The sequence below is a fragment of the Parasteatoda tepidariorum genome, chromosome 8 (genome assembly GCF_982258835.1).
Source record: "Parasteatoda tepidariorum strain Cologne lab strain chromosome 8, Ptep-v5.0, whole genome shotgun sequence".
NCBI classification, from domain to species: domain Eukaryota; kingdom Metazoa; phylum Arthropoda; class Arachnida; order Araneae; family Theridiidae; genus Parasteatoda; species Parasteatoda tepidariorum.
The window spans coordinates 7,490,287-7,509,351 of NC_141762.1; the positions used below are offsets into that span (position 1 = coordinate 7,490,287).

The 19,065-nt window shown below is 26.8% G+C and overlaps 1 protein-coding gene across 1 annotated transcript in view; it reads left to right on the forward strand.

The window, feature by feature from the left end:
• LOC107457316 (saccharopine dehydrogenase-like oxidoreductase) overlaps positions 1–2,055 on the forward strand; it is a 66,232-nt gene extending 64,177 nt beyond the window's left edge. The window contains exon 12 of the mRNA XM_087149774.1: positions 1,891–2,055. Within this exon, the coding sequence (XP_087005900.1) occupies positions 1,891–1,981 (91 nt within the window). The 3' untranslated portion in view covers positions 1,982–2,055. The remainder of the gene's footprint in view (positions 1–1,890) is intronic.
• The last annotated feature ends 17,010 nt before the right edge of the window (positions 2,056–19,065 follow it).

Genomic DNA, 19,065 nt, shown 5'->3' on the forward strand with positions numbered 1-19,065 from the left:
TAAACTTCAGATTAAAGACCATCGTGTCAAAAATTTTTTTACATTTTATATTGAAAATTTTTTTTGATAAAAAGTGTCAATTTGTATTTTTATATCTCATATCACTTGCATTTTCATATTTTTGTATCTTTCTTGTTATTGAATATGAATATTTACATCTTTTAGGAAATTTTTATCGATTTTCTTGTCTTAAGTGAAAAGTTTATTTCAATTGTGTTAGTATGAGGAATAACTTTATTTACTGTGATTATCAAGAAGGACTGAAAAAACTTAATCACAAAAAATATTGAAAATGGAGATCTAACACTTCATTTCGATAGTAGCGCTACTTCAAATTTTTTTTCTTCCTCTAACACTGTATGAAATTTTTTTTTACATAGTGTGCAAATGTGTTTTTTTTTTTATAATTCATGTTACTTTATATCTTGTTGATATTACAAATATTAGTATTAATTTTTTTAATTGTGTCATCATAAGGAAAGTTTTGCAAAGGGATAATTTTTAAAATTTATTGATGTTAGATAAAAGTTTTCGGCGAGGGGGGATGTAACATAAAAAGCTTCTATTAATCTTTTTATGTTAGTTTCTTTGCTATAAAACAACTCCTACTTTATTCCTAATTAATTATTCTATTTGAAATACTTTCTCACACTTTTAAAAGCCACATCCTGTTCTTAAATCTATTTTTGGCTCAACTATGCATTTAATTAAGAGCAGGACATATTTCCCTTGCTTTGTGTGGGAAACGCGCGATCTCTTTCATAAACCAATACTAATCCTTGGGACTTCCCTTTTCCCCTCAAATATAACAAAATAGAGGGAAATTCCTTTGCTACTTTCCCTAAGATAAAAACTTGAGCACACAGTTTTTGAGTGCGAATTGAGCTCCGCCTTTGCTAGAAAATGTCTTAAATATACTATGTGAAGTTAATAAAATATTTTTTGCCTTCCAACTGCTATCTGCGTGGCCTAACATCACTACCCTTTCATATATATATATATATATATATATATATATATATATATATATATATATATATATATATATATATATATATATATATATATATATATATATATATATATATATATATATATATATATATATATATATATATATATATATATATATATATATATATATATATATATAAACATAAAGAATTATAAAATAAAGTAGAACTTTTTTAAGTGGGAAAACATGAAGGTTCTCTTCAGGATTTTTATCCTAATATGGTATTAAGGAAAGCAGTTATCAGATAAATTCAGGGGTTGCTGTTATACTTATAGTGATATTTTTAATAGATGGATAAGTTATTTAATATAGAAGTATTTCTTAATCTGCTGTTTAAGGTAAGGTATAAGGCAACACAGTAATTTAGCCATTTCAGAAGGATTTTTTAAAAAGGAAGAAGGTATGTGAAATAACTTTTACCATTTGTTTGTTTTGGATTGTTTCTCAACAGTTAATAATAGCAAATTTTTACTTCATTTTCAATAAAATTAGAATCATGCATTATAATAAAAAAATATTTTAATGCTGTGATATAGTTGGAAATCATTATTATGATTTATATTTAATAATATTTATAAAATGTAACTAATTGTAAATTAAAGTTATCAGAGTTTCTTTAAAAAAAACTTTAAATCAAATAAATTAAATATTATCCATCTCTTCGAAAAAGAAATCTTGGTTAAAAATCAAATTTATTGCCTAAAGAATACATTTACTTTGTAAAGAATACATAGAAAAGAATTGCTAAGAAAAATTTCATCACTGTTTTGTATGTTTGCCACACATACCAGTTTTATACGAAGTCTTATCTACAGAAAGCAAGATTATTTTTGTGTTGGTGTTAATCTTGATTATTTTTTTTTCTTCTCTATTAGTGGGGGTGTATTGACACCCGGGGCTGCTTTTTTGGATACAAGTCTCTTGAATAGAATTGAGAAAAGAGGCATCACATTCATTGGTGTGTGAAACAAATATTCCCAGAACAAATTTATTTTTGTACTCACGTTTGATGAATAAAGATTTTTCAATAAATAGAAACTTATTATTTTTGTTTCATAATTTTGTGTGTATGTAGTTACTTTGTAAATTTTTTATGAAAAGACATGTACATACTTTTAAGGCACTTTTCCCTGCTTTTTTAAAAAATTTTTTTAAACTTTAGCACGATTGAGGGATTATTTACTGACGGGATTATTTACTGAAATCTGTTTATGTGTACTATTTTATAGTTAGTAAATAAATAAGTTTATGTGTACTATTTTAAAGTTATTAATTAAATATGCTTAATCTTATTTTGTGCAGCTCTAGCTCTAGTGCGACGTAAATGAACAACAACAGAATCTTATTTTAAATTTATTAATTTAATGTTTATGATTACCAGTTTAAAAATAAAACTGATATTCGCATTATTTTAAAGCTATATGACACACATAAATCACAATTCTCAAAGTAACAAAGGGAGTAAAACAATTGATAAAAATTTAATAGTTTAAATATATCAGTATAGATAAAAATACGGATTTATAATATACATATATTTTTTATGATTTTACAATGTACATAAAATAAAATATTAGTGTCAATTCTTAAAAATTACTGTAAATTATCATTATATGATAAGCACACCGAACAAAAAATTAGTCACCCCTAGAGAAATCATGAAAAACATCATTCAACAGCGTGTAACACCGCCTCTGGATTCGATAACCGCCTGGATTCAGTTAGAAAGTGAGTCCACAAGGTTTTACTGGTACGTCGAATCCCGTTAAAGCTACTCGCTGAGGATTTGATCGCGTAAATAAACCAAATTGCGAGAATGATGATTTTGGCGTTTTACCTGTTGATCCAACATGTTCCACAAATTTTCAATTGGGTTGAAGTCAGGTGATTTTGCAGGCCAGTCGCGATGTAATTGAGTGTCTGAGTGTTCATAAGACCAGTCTCATATTCTTCCAGCCCGATGAACTTTGCTGTTGGCATCCTGAAAAATAGTGGTATCTACAACACACTTTTCATGAAGATGTTAACTGATAGGCTACATATAATCACCCATAATGTTCAAATAAACATGTTAGTGACCACCTCAGTGAGGGGTCTCAATCTATAATAAGCAAAACGCCCTTAAAAAAGGACAGACTTGCGTCAGACCATATAATATTTCGGCAGTCAGCAACATTCCACGTTCGCTGATTTCTAGCTCACTGAAGTCGCGCAGCTTTACGTGCCTGTGTGAACAATGGCCTCTTACGTCTGACGTCGTCTTTCGTGACCACGTGTATTACACCACTGTTTGTAGACGCGTTGAACAGTCCGCATCGAAACACCAACAAATCCAGTATTTTCATTTACTGTTTGACCATGGGCACGGCCTAACTCAATTGCTCCGTTTTACCACTCAATCATACCCTTACACTTATCCATATTTACACACAATTCCAGCTTCAAACAAAAATATCTCACCGATTGCTACTTACCTGTAATCACATTGAAGCAGCGTGCATGCTGAGCACGTCACTTGACCACTTTGCACCATCTGACGAAACCTAACGATTCATCGGTGCTTGTGCACAAGGGTGACTAATTTTTTGTTCGGGGAGCTTATATTTGTATAATGTAATTTTAATAAAATAAGTGTAAATAAAAATTCGTACACAGTCATTAGCGCGATAAAATTCAAATGTATTTTTGCACAGAAAAATACATAGATTTCATAACACATATGAAACATTCAATTAGTCACAGAAAAAAAGAAATTTTTTTCCAAGTATTTTAAAGATACCCGAGCAAAGATAAAACTGACAGCACATTAATTACAGATAAAATATAATAATTAAAAAAAAGTCTCATAAAAAAAGACATCACAGTGAAAAGAATTTGCAATATTTTTGAGGGAAATTTATAATTGTATAAATAAATTTCTGTGGAAAATAATTCTATGTGACAATAATTGTGGGACAACTTAATTTGAACTAATGAAATTTATTTAACAAATAGTTGCTACTAGAAGAAAGGGAAAATAATAATAAATTTTTTTTTATTTTGATTATTTTTAAAATCGAAGGTTTGAAATTAAAGTTCTTTTTTAATCAATTATAAAGTAACTGCAGGATATTTACCTTATTATGTAACATTTCATAATCAAGACATTTAGCTACCATTATACAATTATTTACTGTGATGTTAATAAATAGGTTACCTTTTATTAAGTTATATTAATTTTCATGACAAATTTAATGTAAAACTGTATTCAGTAAACATATGCATTTTAAAATAATGAATACAAAATAACTATTTAAATTCTAAAGCAATATTAAGCAAGCAATTATATTAGTTTTAAATTTTATCAAAAAGAAAATTGGTAGTTAAATCTATGGAAGCAAATTTGTGTTAATGCAGTGAAATATTTTGGGGTATTTTTTGAATACATTTTAGTTTTGAAGCTACAATCTGTTTATCATCAAAAAACAAAAATGACTATCAAGAAACTGGAGCGGGGATTGAGTTAGCAAGGGTTCCTTGTTCATGAGCCGAATTAATTGAATTTAAAAAAAAATTTGTACAATCATTTGAAGGTTTATCATAATCATTTTCTATTGTTATTATTGATGTGACAGCAAATAAAAAAAACTGGAATTTCAGGACTTTTTCCTGTGGGTGACAGTTTTCTTTTTTTTGTTCATACAAGTGGATTTTTTTTAACAAAATATTCTAAAAATTAATCTGACAGAGTTTCTAGGATATCAGTGCACTCGAACTTGGAAAAGTATCTTTATTGGTATAATTAGTAACGTAATTAAATTGTGAGATATTTCAACATTTTAATGCAAGATTTTAATACAATCTATAGAAAACAACATGCTTAGCAATTTGAGATCCGAAATCAAAATCCTAACTTTTCATCGATGTGCTGGATCCAAGCAGCCAATATACTTAAATAATAATAAAACACTTTAGTATGCAATATTTTAAAAATGAAGAGTCACTGACATTTGAAATACAGAGAGAATGAACAGGATTCACAAATATCAAGAGTAGTAATTTAAGCCACTTTTATAAACAAATGTTCCTTTCAATTGATATTCTGTACTATGCATGAATAAAGCAAAGCAACATAAATAAAGCACAAATACAAGTATAGAAAACGGTCTACTATAGTTGCAATTCTATAAACAATACCCTTCCGCATTGAAAAAAAGACACCAAATGATAGTAGGATAGGACTACTGCCATTTGATGTTTAGACACTGAGAAAAAAATTTTGTTTCTAAAACTGAAACTATAGTAGGTCCATTTCTGTACTTTTATTTGAGCTTTATTCATATTGTTTTGATTATTTAAAATGTTTTATTGCCTAAAATTAAAAAAAAAAAATTATGAAAACTTTACAACAATTTAGGTTAGGCTACAAATATTTTGCTAAAAAGCATGGGGGAATGAATTACAGATAAAAAAAAAAGTTCTGATTAAATAACACTTGTTTACACATTTAAATTATATTTTTCTATTCACAAAAAAATTATAGATGAATAAATTTATTATAATCAAACACAATAAGTTGTTTTAAATTAAGAGCAGTAACTTGTTGCCATATCATTCCTATTTCATAATACATTTGATGTGGTGCTGAATCTTATATCAAGATTTGCCCTATTTAAAAATGATATAGCACGGTGGGATTGATTAATAAATCACTATGTGCAGTTTTTATACCAATTGAATATGAGGAGAGATACAAGAATTTCAATTTACATAAAAACGAATCAATCGGAATAATCAAAATGTGTTACTTGAAGTGTTATCAGAATATATTATTTGTTCAGGAGAATGATTGGAATGATAATTTAAAACAAGGTTGAAGCAAATTCAATTGAGTTCAGTCAGCTTTATTAGCTCATTAAATTAGAGCAAGGTGAGTCAGCTATTAAACTACTGGACAGTAACTCATGAAAATTATATTAATTAATAACAATTTAATATCTTTCCAAACAACCTCCATTTGATGTAATTTAAAGACTTACCCAATAATTTAAGCTTGGCGGTCACAAGAAATACATCAACATATCTGGGTAAAGGCTGAAACTGGACTATATATTTTATTATAGATAAGAGGTTATATTAAGGATAACCCCAAGTAGCACCAAATATTAGATAACATCAGAAAATCGGCAAAATCTAACGTTATCTTGCACAACTTCTAATATTAGAGAGATACAAGAGGTCGCTGTTTGCTCTGCATTATGAAATTTTAGATTCTATGCAAACTAATATTATCTAGCGTTCGCCATAATATTCTTTTGCATTAGTTTTCATGCTATATAATATAGAGATACAAGAGGTCGCTGTTTGCTCTGCATTATGTAATTTTAGTTTCTAAGCAAACTAATATTATCTAGCGTTCGCCATAATATTATTTTGCATTAGTTTTGATGCTATATAATAATAGATTTTGTATTTTCTGATATTATTTTGCTTTGCTTTTTATTTTTTTGGAGTAAGCAAGAGGAAGATATGTATGGTAGTATAATAATTCGGCGATACAATTTTACTTAATTTTCTGTATTGTTGTGAAGCAGTAAAACATAGAACAATAGTTTTATGTCATTCCATGCATTATTTACTTAGCAATACAGAAATACTAAATAAAATTATATTAGCGAATTCTGCTACCTTCCATTTTTCTCCTCCTTACTCCAAAGTATATCTTATGTTCAGCTGATTTTTTTGAATACTTCAAACTTAATTAGGAAATAATATTTTATTGCAACTTTTATTGATATTTTTTTCTTTTATTCATACAGTGGGTTTTCTGACAAATTATATATCATTAATAATTTTTAAGTCTTTAATTTTAAAATGTACTCTTAATTTTTCTTTTAAAAAACTGGGCTTATTTTATCAAAATCTCAATTTAATTTGTTAGTTCGTAATATTAAATGTGCAACTTAAGCCATTTGTAATTTCACAATTATCATTCATTATTTATATTCTGAAATTATATAATAAAAACCACACTATATAAATATAAAGTTATATATTTACATTTGAACTAAGCGGAAATTTTAACTTAACATTCTATATTATTATTATATCTATATCACCTTATAATTCTAAAATAACATTGTTCCATTTTTAAGTTGTCATTTTTTGCAATAATTGACACAATAGAGAACATAATTTAAATATATTCAAATTACTTGTTTCAATAGATTTACAAATTTTTTCTTCCACTGAAATTAAACGGAGAAATACTTACTTAACTTTATTCTTTTAGTATTTGAAATTTTATTTAGCAAAACACCTAAAAACAAAACTCAAACGCAAGGTAGAAATTTTTCCAGGGAATGAAACCAGGAAAGCAACTAATATCATGAAATTTGCTAATATTTGTTTTATAATAACTTTAATGGGCACATCAGAAACTTTCAACAATTCAATAATTATTTAAAGGTGTTATGTTCTATTAAACTAACAATCTTTGCAAAAAATTTAATAACATTTTAATTTCAAAACTATCAGTAAATATTATGTTTTATCTAAATTAAATTTGCACAAACATATAATTGCATACAGGAATGAGACGAAAAAATAATAAATTTTTTAACATTATCTTTCAAAAGTTGCCTTTAATATTAATGATCAAAATTTGACTACAATCAATTACTCTTTTGAGTCAGTTACTATTACAAAATAGATTTTTGATTAAGACAATTCCATTCCACATTTTTCTCTGATTATATAGTATGCATTGTGACATAAATAGGTTTAAAAAAAAACAGGTGTAACATGAAAACATTTTAAACAGAGCTTTTCAGAAAATAAAATTAAAAAAATTAAGCAGATGCTGGAGTCCAAGTTCCTGGTGTGGAAGAATTAGCTGTAAAAAAACATATATTATGCATTTAAAAAAGTTGCTTCAGCAAAGAACCTTATATATAAAAATTTAAACAAGGTTCTTCTCTACGTTGATTTAAATTTTCTGTTTTTACAATAATGTAAATAAATGTTCAGCTAAATTTTAAAAATTAATATTTGCAAAGAATATACAAACCTTTCAGATGAAAGTTTAAGCATTATTCTTTTCTGCATTGATTGGGAATTATCATTAAAATGTAAATGTTATTCAGCCTAAAGTCAAAGAAATTTTTTACAATTATATTATTTTAAACGTGATAAAAATAAAAAACAAACTTTTTGTCTCATATCTTAAATGAATAATCATGTGAAAATTTTCTACATTTAAATGTTATTCAGCTTAAAGTCGAAGACATTTTTACGATTAGAATCATTTGACAATTATTTTAAACATGATATAAATAAAAAAAGCAAGCCTTTTGTCTCAAATTTCAAATGAATAATCATGTAAAAATTTTCTGTTATTCAGCTTAAAGTCAAAGAAATGTTTACGATTAGAATTATTTGACAATTATATTATTCTAAACATGATGAAAATAAAAAAGCAAACATTTTATCTAACCTTTCAAATGAATAATCATGAGAAAATTTCTGAAATTAAAATAATAAAAGTACTTACAATTTTGAGATAAACTTTAAAATCAGCGTTAAAATAAAATTGTTTCCGATATCATGCCGTCTGATTAAAATAACCAAAATTTAAATATATTCAACTTTTTTCATGACACTTAAGCACTCATAAAGATTTGTTAACGTTGCATTTTATCAATACAAATATCATACCTGACAAATCAAAATTTTAAAATGTTGAAGATTTATAACTAAGTCGTAGAAAAAATTACACACTACAGCAATGAAGAAAAAAAAATGTAAGATAAACATAACTATTTCACAGCCTAATAATTTCATTGAAAAACAAAACACACTATCAAATAAACTTCATCCAATTGTAAATGCAATACATTACCTTCATTGTTTAAAATTAACGTCGATAACCTTTTGATAAAACACAAATTAAAAGTACATAATTGTTATTAAATAAAATAACTTTTTTTTCATGACTTTAGAAATATCTGATGCAGTTTGAGTTTATTCATCCAATTGTAAGTTTTTTTTTACTTGAAATTGTATTTCCAAGCAGTAATTCAAAGCTTTTATGAAATGTTCAGCAACATGCTTATACGAAATAAATATAATAATGTGAGTACGAAAAATCACATGAGAACTTTTCGCTATGGCAGATTTATATTGGTCCTTGCTGAATATCCACACTGTATACATTCACTGCAAGGATCGAACTTAGAACTACCAGCTGTCCATCATAGTGTGCAATTCCATAGTGTGTGTAGTATCCAACTGCTCTTCTCAAATATTGAATTGGCTCAGAGAAGACGTTTCTCTTGAAATTAATTTCTTCATAGTAGATTTTCTTGAAGATGAAGAGCTATATCAGAAATTGTAAAAGAAATTATATTTACAATAGAAAAACCAAACTTAAAATTATCAAACAATGTATATTTATTTCAAACTTAAACTATTTAATTTGAAAATGTTTTTAAAACATTGTAACATCTTTTACAATGAAATTCAATGAGTAAATTGTGGTATCGATACTTGCATCAAAAAATCTTGGTAGAGCCACACGAAAAGAAAAAAGTAACATAGTGAGAAGGAGATTAACAAAAGAGGTTTAGCTCATAAACACTCTCAAGCAAACTATCATATGTTTAAAAAAAAAAATTCAAACTGCAAAACTCTTTAACCCTTTTTATTAGACCTGAAAATAAATACTCACTACGTGGCAAGTCAACAAAAAAAGTGTGAAATAAACAATTGCTTACTTTCGACAATTGCTTATTTTAAAAATAGTAGATTTCCTTGAAGATGAAAAGCTATAGGGGAGAGTCGGGTAGTCATGCCCACTTATGGAGTATTGCTTATATTTCTGTATAATATTGAGTAATAATCAATATTTTTGCATGTTTCATTGTTTTATCATCGCATTAAATAATGCAAAAATAATAAACCAAAAAAAGAATAGTTTAACTTAAAAAAATAGAAATTTAAAAAAAACATGTTTTTCAGCCCGTTTCAAAATGTGTCGGGTAGTCCCGCCCAGTTACAAAAATTCTGTTTTTTGGCTGTTTTTTCAGGTGTAAATGAAAATGATCAATGTATTGACAATAGATAAACCTCATTTATCATTTTTATCACAAAATTATTTTATTTATTACACATTTATATACTTTTAGTGAATTCTATCATTTAATAACAACAAATGTCATACTTTTTTACTTTGATTGCATTCAAATGCTTCTGTAGACTAATTCATTCGCAAATAAGTGAAAATAAATAAGTATGCGAATAGCTTATCATAATATTAATGATTTCTTGATATTAAATTTAATTTGGATACATCAATTACATTTAAAAAAATTTAATTTGCATTTTTAAATATATGAATTCATGTTTCATATCATATTAAAACATATATTTGTTGTTAAAAATGCAAATAACATTCAAATTTGAAGCATTAAAATAATAATCTTTGCAACCGTACATTTATCGACGAAATAAAATTGGGCGGTGATACCCGACATTCATGTGAGCGGGGCTACACGAAATCCAATTTTTTTTGTAAATTTGTAATTACTCGAAAAATTTCTTACATACAAACTTCTTTCTTTGTGCAAATTAAACTTAAGACTACATACTTTAATGCTGTATGTATAGAAAAAATTATTTTTTTAAGTATTAATATGGAGTTTAATCAAAGCATTCAACCAATTTTTCTTAATTTCATGACTATGTATTCAACATATTTTCAAAACTATTGTTTATCATATTACCATATAAAAAATACTCTATACATATGAAATTGACAGTGGGTGGGGGTACCGGACACTCCCCTACTGAAATTTAAAAAGAAAAGAAATTAGATTTTGCAATGAAAAAAAAAAAAAAAACAAATTTAAAACTATTAAACATTGAATATTTATTCGAAACTTTAATTATTTAATTTGAAAATGTTTTTCAGAAATTGTAATATCCTTTACAACGAAATTAAATGGTTAAATTCCGGCATCGTTACCAGCGTAAAAAAATTTCGTTAGTGTCACACAAAAAATAACACAGTGGGAAGGAGATCAACTAAAAGAATTTAGCTCATAAGCCTTTCCAAACAAACTATCATATATTTTTTAAAAAAAATCAAATTGCAAAACCTTTCAACTTCTTTTATTAGACCAGCAAATCATTACTCGCTATGGGGCAAGTCAACAAAAAGAGTGCCGAAAAATATTAAATAAACAAATGCTTATTTTAAGAATCGTATAAGTACATCAATATAAAAAAGATACTATAAGAATTCAAAATCATTAATTTATGGTTGAAAAAACCATGTAGAAAGAGAATTCTTTAACAATTCACATATTTCAAAGTTGTAATATATATATTAATTATATTTTGCCCCTCCCCCGAAATATGTTTACATAACGTTCTTTAAAAGTCAATATGCATAATATTTATTTTTTATTGTTTAGTTAAATTTTTAATCTCAGATTATATCTAATAGAAATTTATTTAAAAACTTTATTAAACAATAATTATTTATTAGACTAATTATTATTGTAATAATTATTTAATAAATATTTATTAAACTAAACTAAACATTACAGAATAGGACAAACTCGAAAGGTATAACTCCGGGCAAACATATACATATTTTTTTGTTTAAAAAATTGCAAGTTTAAAATCTATTTGGCGATTGCAGTTGGCGGGACAGATCACGATACCTCCAGTCGTTTTGTTTTCTGTCAGGATCGAACATATGGCTCCCAGTTTTCTACCAGAATGTTAATTTCCATTTACATTGTGCAGCACCCAATCTCAAAATTGAATGGCTCCTTCCTGGTAGATAAGCTTGTTTGTTTATCCAGCAGACGAAGCTAAAATTATAAGGGAAAAAATTAACTTTACATTGAAAACACTAAATTTAAACCTCTTCATTACTTTATATTGAAAACATTAAATTAGTTAAAGTAAAATTAAAACTATTAAGCATTGAATATTTCTTTAAAACTTAAATCATTTTATTTGAAAATGTTTACAATTTAATGGGTAGATTTCCGTAACAATATCTGCACCATAAAATCTCAGTATCACCGAACAAGAATATTTCACTTATAACCGCTTTCAAATAATAATTTTATTCTTTCTTAATTTTTATTATTTTTAAAAAAAGAAATTATAGTTCAAAACGCTCAAGCCCTTTTCAACTGAAGTGAATATTCAAGTATATATACAGATATAAAAATATATCTAATTCTATAATTTTTAATATTTTTTAAAGATTAAGTACAATGGCACTTAACTATTAAAATATTTTCGTACATTGTATAAGCTCATAGAGATAATAGGAAATGTTCACATTTTTTTTAAAAACTTCATAAATAAAAATTTTAACACCTTTTAATCACTGTTCTTCATTTAACGTAAACACACTTTGAATAGACCATATTGTTGCTTATTTTTTAACTATTTGCTATAATTTATAAATTAAGATAATTAATCATATATAAAAACATCTGTCTATATTCATGAAATGAAAATAAAGATATTTAACTCATCGTTTTACAATATATAAAACAGGAAATTCAAATAATGTAACAACAGTGTTCGACTTGTGAATAAAATTTCAAACATTCTAAAATGCAATGGTTTTAACTAAAAAGTAATTGATTAATTAATAATTATTTTAACATGGCAAACTTGTTTACTAAAAATTTATTTTTTTCCTTATCATTCCAATGAAAAAAAATTCAAACTGCAAAACTCTTTGTGACAAGCCAACAAAAAAGTGGCGAAAAGTGTTAAATAAACAATTGCTTATTTTCCTCCATTGCTTATTTTAAAATTTGATTAATGTAAATTTAAAAAAACATCAATGTAAAAAGATACTATGAGAATTCAAAATCATCAATTCATGGTTGAAAAAATCATATAGAAGGAGAATTCTCTAACAATTCACATATTTCAAAGTTGTAAATATATATTAAATATAGTTCACCCTTTCTCCCAAATATTTTGACATAGCATTCTTTAAAAGTCAGTATGCATACCCAACATTTGTTAAATATTTCTTTTTCTTATAGCTTAACTAAATTTTTACAGCATTAGATTATTTCTAATAGGAATTTATTCAAAAAATATAATTTAATCAAAGCTCTACATTCATCATAATCACCATTTTAAATAGACCATATTATTGTTTATTTTTTAATCATTTACAAATTAATATAAATAATGATGCATCAAAAACATACAAATTAGCCTATATTCAAATAAAAATTTTTAATTCATTGTTGTACAATATTTTAAACATGAAATTTTAATATGCTAGCAATATTGTTTGTATTAAACTTTAAACATTCTACAATATAATGGTTTTAACTAAGCTAAAAGTAGCAGATTATACATATATATATATGTTTTATTTAACACGGCTAATTTGTTTACAGACCATTACTTTTGTCTTTTTCATTTTTGCAGAAAAACAGTGCTTATTACTTACAGCTAGACAATACGTTTCAACAAAGAAGTCAACAACTACGAGTGAACAATAATAATCACAACAAAAAATATATTTACTGACTTTATTGGATACATGATCAATAAATTAATTCTTAAATGCTCTAATTTAGCTGTCAAGTTTCTTAAACACTGAATTGTTCTACAACATCTCAAACACATCGTGTTTCAAATTATTGAAATGAAAGCTGCTTAGCGAAATCAAGATGGCAAGGTCGTCTTGTAAAAAGGCATTGAAGGAGTTACAACTCAACATCAACAGTTGAAAAATTTTTTCGAGTTCAATCGTTCGCAAACTACCACTAATATTATTTTTCGTTTTCTTTGCATTGGCTAAAAATGATATTTAAGTAATATTTAATTTATCGTTTTCTTTCATAAATAAATGTTTATTTATTAATAATATGGGATTTCGCAAAAATGTGGCGCTGGACCAAAAATAATGAAATAGATAATAATTTTGAAAGTTCGAATGTTAGATCGAAGACTATTTAATTTTATATGATATTAGTTGTAATATTAGAAGATAGGATTCAAGAGTCTTGCGTTTTCTAGCACGGTAGTATTATAATTGCATCTTTCTAATATTAGATCATATCTTTTTGCTACCTGGGTATATATATATATATATATATATATATATATATATATATATATATATATATATATATATATATATATATATATATATATATATATATATATATATATATATATATATATATATATATATATATATATATATATATATATATATATATATATATATATATATATATATATATATATATACATTACAAACTAACAAATTCAATTGAGATTTTGATAAAATAAGCTCCTTTTTTTAAAAAATTAAGAGTAAATTTTAAAATTAAAGACTTGAAAATTATTAATTGTATAAAATTTGTCTGAAAGCCCATTGTATGAAGAAAAGAAAAAAATATCAATAAAAGTTGTGATATGGTATTATTTCTTACTATATATAAAAATTCAATGATGGTGTCGCAGTTTTCCATTGTTGTCGGCGCATTTTTATTGGCTGGAAAATCACGTGGTAGGATCCAGTTTTCCCTCATTAATTTCCATATTGTTTAGGTTGTCATCAGCATAAAATTAACAATAGTCGAAAAGGTATTGTTTTCCTTTGAATATTTTTGTATCCCTAATTTAAATTTATTTTCCAGTGCTGCTGCTATTTGCGAGAGTATTAAATTATGGTTGTGAACTCAAATTTGCTTGAACAATGCAATGCTATAAGAATATAAATGTTATTTTAAAAAATGATTACTTCTAAAATCACTTCCGTTCACCAAGAGATCTAATATTTGGGTAAAGTAATGTTTGAGAATAATATTTAGACGTGGGAAGTAGAGGCACAAGAGTAAGTAAACAGAATTCCTTTTTAGTACATATATGTTAAGTGAATAATTTTAACTTTAATAGAAAAATTGTTTTCTGCCAAGGAAAGACAATTATTGCGAAGCAGTGATCGGGGTTGGTGAGCGGCAGCGAACAGGGGGCTCAGCCCCCTAGTCTTAAATAAATTTGAAATATTCAAAAAAATCAGCAGAACATAAGATATACTTCGGAGTAAGAGGGAGGAAAATGGATGGTAGCAGAGTTCGCTAAAAAAAATTTATTTAGTATTTCTTGCATTGTTATGTAAATTATGCATTGAATGACATTATAAAACTAAATATTAGTTTGCATAGAATCTAATATTATATAATGCAGAGCAAACAGCGACCTCTTGTATCATTCTAATATTAGAAGTTGTGCAAGATAACGTTAGATTTTACCGATTTTCTGATGTTAGCTAATAATAGGTGGCACTTGGATTTACATTGACTATCGATTCTGAAAGAGGTGTAAGGGTATACTTCTTGTCTAAATAACCATAAATATCTCCTTTCCAAACATTTCCTCTCCAATTACATTTAAAATTTTCCCTCTTCAAAACATTACCAAGATATCTTTTCTTCACCTATTTGAATTTTATTAGCTTGATAATCAATGATGCATCTGTGCTTATGCAGGAAATTATTTCCCAAAAGCGTGGTAAAATTTCTTGATAACCTAGAGGGTAAAACATAAAAATAACATTTGCATTTGTACGAGCCAACTTCAATATTAATTTGAACTTTATGCTGTAAAGCAATCTTACTGTCTGCCACAGATGAAACACACACATTGCAGTTTTGACGCGTAATGTTAGAAGGTAAGAAGGATTCTTCAATTAAATTCAGGGCTCGAAAAACCCCCCGTCCTCGGCGGTCAAAAATTTCCCGTGAACAACGAATTTCTCGAATCAGACGCCCGCTCGGACGGCCGTTTTCCCGTTAGTGTTCGTGATAGTACTGCAGCAGTTGAAAGGGACTTTTCAGCAATGAACTTACAAAAAAAACACATTACGTAAGCGTTAAACGCAATTATGAACATCCACCTAAATGGAAAACCCCTTTCAGATTTATGTGCAGAAACCTCTGTAAATCATAGGCTTTATTGTGGTACTGGCAAACGTCATATTTGATTCATTTAAAAAACGTAGTACCCTCGGATAAATTGACATTCCAGATAACTTGACCTATGTCATTTAAATTATTTCATAAAAGAAATATTAGGTTTTACTATTAGTTACCTAGTATTTCTTTTATTACTGTATAATGTAATCCTAGTAGCTACTAATTCATTGTGTAATTTATATAAATGTTTGTAATAAATAAGAAGAAAATTTTTTTTTATTATTATTTAGAAGCGACGGGTTAGTTTCAAATGAGGACGGGTACATTGTTGGACAAGCCGTCCCCGGGGACGGGTAAAATTTCTGAGTTTTTTCGAGCCCTGATTAAATTAAGAGCTGCTCCTGAATCAATAAGAGATAAAACTTTAAAATTCTCAAAAGTCACACTTACCCTCATTAGTATAAATTTGCACGAACTTGGGCTGACCCAAACTTAGTTTTCCTGTCAAATGTCTTCAACTGTATTATCTACAGGTTGACTTTGGACATTTCTACCCATTCTCTGTCTGGTACGGCAGTATCTAGCAATATGCCCAACCAAGGGCGCCGGCAGCGGGGTGCAAGGGGGTGCACTTGCACCCCCCTGGCTTTTTTTTAATCTATTAAAGCGCCTAAAAATTTTTATTAAAAATATTTTTATTCAAAAACAAATAATTAAGTAATTATTGATACATAACAATTAAATTTTTTTGAAATCAAACAAGAATTACAATCGTCTTGATAACTTAATCTCTCGTGAGACATTGTAGACAGATTCCATGTTTTAGTACGTCGCATTGTACTAAAAGTGCATTCAATAGTGCACGTAGTAGCTGGAAGAGTTAGGCCAATTTTGATTGTCTCCGCTACAGTTGGATAAAACGGTGTGGCCTCCATAACTAAATCGATGTATTCGAGGGATTCATAAGAATTTTCTCTATTCCTCCATATTTCATACCACATAAATTAGTACTTTTTTTTTAAATATCTTTTTAAAAATGAAGAAATGTATCTTGAAAAAATTTAACAGATGTAAGTACATGTAATAACAAAACAAAATGTAATAACAGAATATTTTAATTTTTTTTTGGGGGGGGGTTAGTTTGTTAGAGGGTTGCACCCCCTTTTATATTATTCTGCCGGCGCCCTTGTGCCCAACTCTACCACAATTGTAACAGGGACCAATCCTTCTCTCATTATTTCGATTATCTCTAAACGCTACTGCCCCTCTCTCATTATTTCCCATATTTCCAGTTACCCTTGTTTCGAGTTTTTCTACTTTTTCAGTCAATTTATGGTTAGTTGTAACCATATTTTGAAAACTATTGCTTATGGTTAATTGTAACCATATTTTGGAACATAATGATTTATTCGGAATAGTTTAATTTACTGATTTCGTTACTGTTATTTTTGTTTACAATAAAAGCTTGTTATTGAGTTATTTGCTTTCATTATCAGTTGACACCTATGGAAACTTTATTATTAAGGTAGGTTGGACCCTACAAACGCCATTGGCTTCATAACATGCACATGGGTGCCACTCTTCAGTCTTGAGAAAAAAATCAGTGAACTAAATTCCATCAATTAATCTCGTTCCCAATAGTTTTTTTAATTATTTTTTTTTTATTTCCTTAAAAATGCGACAAATATTTTAGTTAAAAATAAAAATTAAATTTAATGATCTGGTCTCTTCCCCCCATGTTTTCAATTGCTATCTTAAGTTAAATTACGATTATTATTTTTTTTTAATTTGTAGGGCTGGGACAGAAAATAATGTTGAAATGAAAAATAGAGAAATGGATGACATTAGGAAGAAGTTACTGATTTATATCAGTGATTAGTATAAGATGATTAGTGCTGCTATTTTTGTTTTGTTTGTTGTAAGAAATAAATTCATAAAATAGATAAACATATTTAGTTTTTTTAGGAAAAAAAAATTATTTAATATGCAAGCCATTATCATAGGAAAGTGCATTTTAGGGTCAGATAGCTCTGTCTGAATTTCTGGTAAACAACACAAGACTGTGTTAATTAGTCAAAAAATAAGTTCAGTCTTTAAATCTTATTAGAGGTATGTATACAAAATGTTAATAAAAGTAGACCTTTTTGAAACGCTCAAAAACAGGTACTTATTCTTAAAACTTAATATCTGTTAGATTTTTAATATAACAATACAATACGAATTTAATATATTTTGGTCCCAAACTAAACATTAGCAGTTTTGTACATTAGACATCTTTTAAAGAAAAATCTTTTAAACAGGTTGTTAAATACACAGAGTAGTTAGTGTCGATTTACAGTATATTCAGCCCATTCATTTATTATGCTGAAAATTTAGTTTATCCAAATACTTGTGAATTTCATTTTGCTGAATACTATATAGTTTTGTTGAATATCTAAATATTCAGCTGTTGAATAATTACTTCTTGCTTTCAAGATATACATTATTTGTATTCTTAATACAAGTGGAAAAAAAATTAAGAGATAAAAATTGTTTTAAAATGATAAGTGTAATAATTATAAATAAATATAATAAACAATATGAATTATATTTATCATTAGTATTCATAAATATAACTACTTTTAAATTCAAATTAACATACTGAATAATAAAGATATTCGGTATAACATTGAAAAAAAATCTTTATACTCTTGTATCAAGTTTGTATTTATACAACATAACTTGTAAGTTCCTTATAAATATTAGTTATATGTTCCTTATATGTCAAAAGTGCATAGTAATAAACTTTTAATTTTCTTAAATATCAAAAAAAAAAATTTTTTTTTTCAAAATATAAATATTTAAACAATTTTTGTGTCAAATTTTTCTGCACATGCATTTGAATATAAATTTCTCAGATTTTAAATCTGTTATTTTACCTTAATTTTAATTAAAAAATATTTTAAAACCTGCTGATTACGTATAGCAGGGATGGCGAACCAATGGCACGCGCGCCATTTATGGCACACTGCACAATATCTTGGGCACGTCACCGATCACAATTGTTATTGCACTATGAATTGTTATTACACAAATGTTATTACATTA